This window comes from Malaclemys terrapin, chromosome 13 (assembly GCF_027887155.1).
Source record: "Malaclemys terrapin pileata isolate rMalTer1 chromosome 13, rMalTer1.hap1, whole genome shotgun sequence".
Taxonomy (NCBI): Eukaryota; Metazoa; Chordata; order Testudines; family Emydidae; genus Malaclemys; species Malaclemys terrapin.
The window spans coordinates 25,960,810-25,966,809 of NC_071517.1; the positions used below are offsets into that span (position 1 = coordinate 25,960,810).

At 52.6% G+C, this 6,000-nt stretch overlaps 1 protein-coding gene across 7 annotated transcripts in view; it reads right to left on the reverse strand.

Annotated features, from left to right (window-relative positions):
• MAP2K4 (mitogen-activated protein kinase kinase 4) overlaps window positions 1-5,461 on the reverse strand; it is a 168,962-nt gene extending 163,501 nt beyond the window's left edge. For 4 of the 7 annotated variants that reach the window (XM_054047059.1, XM_054047060.1, XM_054047061.1 and 1 more), the window contains exon 1: window positions 5,237-5,461. In XM_054047059.1, the coding sequence (XP_053903034.1) occupies window positions 5,237-5,336 (100 nt within the window). In that variant the 5' untranslated portion in view covers window positions 5,337-5,461. The remainder of the gene's footprint in view (window positions 1-5,236) is intronic. The other 3 variants (XM_054047062.1, XM_054047064.1, XM_054047066.1) reach the window with 2 other exon arrangements.
• Between the last annotated feature and the right edge of the window lie 539 nt (window positions 5,462-6,000).

Here is a 6,000-nt window from a genome sequence, read left to right on the forward strand (position 1 = left end):
ATATGCTGCAATCTCCGACTGAACTTCAGGCTGAACACATCTGTGCTCACCTCCCGCTGCAGCCCATAGAGAACTTCATTTGATGACCTCCCTACACTCTCCACACATGTTCCATACATCTTCCATTGCTGCAACAGTACCCCAGGCACTCCACCGCACGGGCGATTACGCACAATGACAGCTAGACACACAGACAGCCGCGAGAGCCTCGTTGGCGTATGTGCTTGTGAATTCACTGTCCCTTCTCCTTCAAAGATACTCTATGTATTAAGTTTACCTCAGCATGACATAGGTATGTTTCCATAGGTGTGGAATAAAAATCAACTTATGGAAAGTGAATGAATCTTTACTCTTCTCCAACACATGGTGACTGTTGCTAATTCAGAGACGATAGCAATAGATTAATTTGCATTGTTATAGCAGCACACAGAAAGCAATCATTACAAGGTTCATACCCCGGTGAAAAAAAACAATTCCAGGCTCAGCACATTACAGCAACACACATTACTTTGGCTCATTGTTAAAATGCTCCTTCAAAGCCTCCCTGATCTGAATAGCTCCCTGTTGAGCCCCTCTGAGAGCCCTGGTATCTGGCTGTTCAAAAGCAGCAGACAGCTGTTCAACTTCCACACCCCACCCATGGGGAAACTTCTCCCCCTTTGCTTCACAGATATTATGAAGCTCACAGTAGGCAGCTATGACCATGGGGATATTGCCCTGACTAAGGTCTAAGCTCCTGAGGAGACAGCACCAGTGACCCTTTAAGCAGACAAATGTACATTCAACAGTCACTTTGCACCTGCTGACCCTGTGGTTGAAGCGCTCCTTCTTGCTGTCAGGCATGCCAGTGTACAGCTTCATGAGTCACAGCGGCAAGGGATAGACTAGATCTCCCAGGATTACTATTTGCATTTCCACATCCCCAGTGGTAATCCTCTGGTCTGGAAAGAAAGTCCCTGCTTGCAGCTTTCTGTACAGGCCTGTGTTTCTAAAGATGCAGACCTTCTCTGACCAGCTCGTGTTGATGAAACAACCCCAGTGATCCACAGAGATAAGTAGCCCTTTCTGTTGATGTACGCCGTCAAAAGGTGGTCTGGTGCCAAAATAGGGATATGCTTCTCCACCGTGAATGCGGCTCTCATTTTGGTGTCCTTGCGCCGGAGGACAGAGGTGAGCTCCAAACATAGTTCCAGGAAGGTGGTTTTGCACATCTGAAAGTTCTGCAGCCATTACTCGCTATCTCATACCTGCATAACGATGCGATCGCACCACTCAGTGCTTGTTTCTCGAGCCCAGAACTGATGGTCTATCATGTGCAGCTGCTCCGTGAATGCTAACAGCAATCTTGAATTGTTTCTTTCCATGGCACACTGTAAGCCAGACACCAAGGCATCGTCATCAGACACGCAGCTCATAAAATACTGCAGGATCAGGTGCATTGTGTTCATAACATTCACCACAGTACTGGAGAGCAGTGCAGGATCCGTGCTTTCGGAGAGATGGCGGATGGACAAGTTACAGGGGCTGTTGAAAAGTGGTGTTAAATATACTAGGAAGCCCATGGAATGATAGGACAGAGAAAACTACATCATGGAATGCTGAAACTGCCCCCATGAGGCATTGCAAACCCTTCCCAAAACACCCTGGGACAGATGATAGCAAGTTGCACAGTGTGATAGCTACCCAAGATGCACTGTTCTTTGTGTCGATGCAAGAGCTGCTACTGTGGACACACTCCTCAGAAAAAAGAACATGCAACAGCAGTTTAATTACAATGGTGGCTATATGTCGGCCTAACTTAAGACAACTTAACTTTATAGTGTAGACATTGCCCAAGTCTCTAATTTTTTGCAAGGGTAGAGGGGTCAGTCCTCAGACACTGACGAAAAGACCTGCTACCTTACCGTACAGTAACACTATGAAAAGCTGAAATGTTAGCCACAACCAAAATAAGAGACTAATATTTTAACCATAAATTGATCATTGAAGTATTCTTAGTCTATTTTCCCAAAGCAAATATTAAAGTAAAAGAAATGAGGGATCAAGAAATAAAGAACTGCTCAGTGAATGGGGATGTAGTCACTAGGAGCCAAATCAGAACTGCTCCTCCCCAATCCAGCAAGAGACTGGCTGATAAAGTGTGACACAAGCCTTGATTACTCACAGAAATTACACTAATTTAACTATATCACTTTCCATTTAGTTTGTTACTGAATAAACACAAGACACTGCAGTATCTATCCAGAAACAAACTTGGGGCTACAAAAATAGGTTGTGTTTCAAAACATGTTGGATAATGCAAATTTAAACACAATTTTGTACCTAGTGCAGAAAGGTTGTGTTTACGACCATATTAATGGACTATGGTAAACCATAGAGAGACCCCAGCATTTACCACAATCAGCTAACGTTTTTAAACATTGCTGCTTTTGTGCCCACTAGATATTAAGTGGTGTGTAAATACACGTTACTTAAAGCACGTTAGCGAACATCTTAAAACACAACCTATTTGCCTAGTCTGGACATGCCCTCGGAAACTGACATTTGGGCAGAGGCTACAAGTCAACACTTACAATGTTCAATTTACTAGGGTTACAGTTCTAAGGTCAACTGACAGACCTATTCTTCATCTGGCTTTTTATTAAGAAACCAGTTTCTAAATAAAACTGTACCCACTATTAGACGGTTTGTTTTCTGAGACCTTGTGTTGGAAAATTAGGGATAAATTGAGCCTGGCTGCTCCCAGTACTAGTTTCCAACTATGCTCATGGCAGGGCAAAAATGTATGCCCGTCATTCCCTTCCAGCCACAGAGTTTGTGCGGCACACATGCTGCTGGAAATTCTACAGGAAGTAACTGCAGCCTAAAGTAACACAAGAAAAGAAAAGCCTTATGCTCTGCATCAGATCAGCCTAACATTCTAGGAGTTCCCAGTTTAAACCTTTGCCCAGAATGGTGGGCAAAGAACAGCCATACTGGGATGAGTCACTTGCCACAAGAAATATTAAGAAGTAGACAGAACACTGATCTAAAAAGATACAGGTTAAACCTCTCTAATCCAGCACTCCTTGATCCGGCAACATCCGTGGTCCGGCATAGGTGCTCCAGGGCTGGAGCACCCAGGGGGAAAAATTAGTGGGTGCAGAGCATGCACTGGCGTCAAGCTCCCCCCGCGTGCTGGCAGCCCCGCACTTACCAACTCCTCCTCCCTCCCAGCGCTTCCGGACCGCAGCGAACAGCTGATTCGCGGTGTTCAAGCTCCGGGAGGGAGGGGGAGGACCTGGGGCCGGCAGCTAAGACCCCAGGCGGAGGGCCAGCACTCCGGGTAGCAGCAGGGCCCCCAAGCAGGGGGTCCAGCTGGGTGCAAAGCCTGGGGGTGCTGCAGCACCCCCCATACTCCTACTTCCCGTGCCTAGGGAGACCCACTGGCACTCTACGTTGACCTTCCGTGGTTTGGCAAATTCTCTAGTTCAGCGGCAGTCAGGTCCCGAGGATGCCGGACTAGAGAGGTTCAACTTGCATAAAATCCAGACTAAAACTTGCCTACCCTTGGCAAATGTTCACGTTTACATACTTTAACTCAATGACTCTTCTGCTGCAGAGCTTACATGTGTTAGTGGGAGGAAAACGCCAGTCTTACATCAAAATAACCTGCTGCAGCAGAACTATATCTAACCTGCACGTTCATGCTTAAAAGTAGAGTCTATTTGCTATTCATGTAGTTACCTAATAAAAGGGTAGGAGTCTGAAATCAGAAGTGAATGCCTTCCCAAGAAGAATGGCTGCTTTCTTATTGTTTAGAGATCTTCAGAGACAGTCAAAACACCACTAGCAGAATCTAGTTGCCCCTAAAGAGGAGTATGTTCAAATATATGCAACAGTTTTCAAGCTACATTAAGTGTGTATTTCTGAGCCTTGAGCACCACCCCCACAGAATAGGAGATGAGGCTCCAACATCAGCTGAGATTTACATGGTAAAACCAACATTTTTTCTGCTAGTCACTAATTAGTAGAAGGCAAGTGGAGATAGTATGCAGTCACTGAATAACACAGCACTGCCAGCACAGGCATCTGGACCGCCCCCCCACCCTCCCCAATCACTTCCCAAAGCAGTCACCAAACTCAGCTAGGGAGCACCCCGTGTGCACTCAAACACCTCCAGCCCTAGGGAAAACAGCACACCCACACAACCCCCCAGCACACTGACCACTCCCCCAAGATTGGCTCCCCCTTCCATGCTTCAGGCAAACTCACTCACCCCAGTCTCCCCTCTGACACACACACCATGGGCACACTCGAACCCCCCGCACACACGCACCCGGCGGGCACACTCGCACCCCCCCCCACACACACACACACACTTGGCGGACACACTCCACTACCCCAACCCTCTGGGCATACATCCCCACACATACCCTGCGGGCACACTCACGCCCCCCCCCATGGGCATCCATCCATCCATACACACACACACACACACACACACACTGCAGGCACACCCCCCCACACACACACACACACTGCGGGCACACTCCCCCCCCCCCCCCACATACACACGCACACTGCGGGCACACTCCCGTCCCGTCCGCCCCCCCACACACACATACACTGCGAGCACACTCTTCCCCCCCCCGCACCCACTGCGGGCACACTCTTCCCCCCCCCCGCACCCACTGCGGGCACTCTCACGTCTCCCCCACACACACACACACACTGCGGGCACACTCCCCCCCACACCCCACTGCGGGTACACTCCCGTCCTGTCCGCCCCTACACACACACAGTGGGCACACTCCCGTCCGTTCCCCCCCCCCCCCACACACACACACACTGTGGACGCACTCCCCCTACACACACTCGCACCCTTCCCCCAGCCTGCCGCCCTCCTCCGCGCAATCGGGGGCCCATGGCCGCCCCAGCACCTAAGGCCTCTCGGCCCGGAGCGCGGCCCCCAGGGCGGGAGTCGGCCGGTTCCCTCTCGGGGCAGCTGGCCGGGGTCCGTCGCGAGGGTTGCGCGGCGCCCCGGCCTTACAGGCCATCGCGGTTCGGCGGGCCCGGGCCCGGCTCCCGCCGCTGAGCAAAGGAGCCGAGCCGGGGCCTAGCCGGCCCCGACCTGCCGGCCCTACCGGACCGACGAGGGCGGCCCGGAAGCGGCCGGGCCGAGGTGCGGAGCCCGGGCCGGGCGCGCCGTTGCAGGGGGACCGAGCGGGCGGGGCCTGGTGCGGGGGTCGCTCACCCTGCATGCTGCTGACCGTCGTGTGCGCCTGGGAGCCCGGAGTGCTGCTCCCGCTGCTGGAGCCGGATCCGGAGCCGCTGCTGGGGCTGGGAGTCGCCATTGTGCGCGCCAGACACGGAGCAGCGCAGAGGCTGCAATGCAGCAGGGACCCTCCCAGGCAGGACACCTAGAGCCCCGACTCCGTATAGCAGGCGCCTGAGCCTGCCCGTCCGCCTGTCCGTCCCCCGGGCTGGGGCTCCCGGCTTAACCCCTCCCAGTCCCACGCAGGACACCTAGAGCCCGACTCCGTGCGGGCGCCGGGCAGGCGCTGAGCCGGCCCGTCCGTCCCCCCTGGCAGCGGGAGTTCCCTGAGTCCCCCGAAAGCGATCTGCGGCCCCGCGTCTGGGCTTCCTCCGTGCCCAGCGAGCCCGAGCCCGAGCCCTACTACTGCCTTTGCAGGGAAGGGAGAATCTCCTGACCAGATCCTAGCCCAGGGTCGTTCATTAGTGTCTTGGCTGCAAGTGATCTCTTCTGGGGGGCAAGAGATTCACACAACTGGACATGGCTGATTCCTCTGTAGCCCCGACTGTATGGGCTTCATACTAGGTATGGTCCAAGAGGACTTCTGGGCCAAGTCACTCCCGAGGACGAAGAGGGGAAGCTGCTTACCTTGTAATTCATCAACCCACACTCACCTCTTAGGTTCCATATATTCCTTCTCTATCCCTGCCCTTCTTGTTACCCCTTTCCCTTCCCATTCTCCTGCTACCTCTGGAATGGCCAAG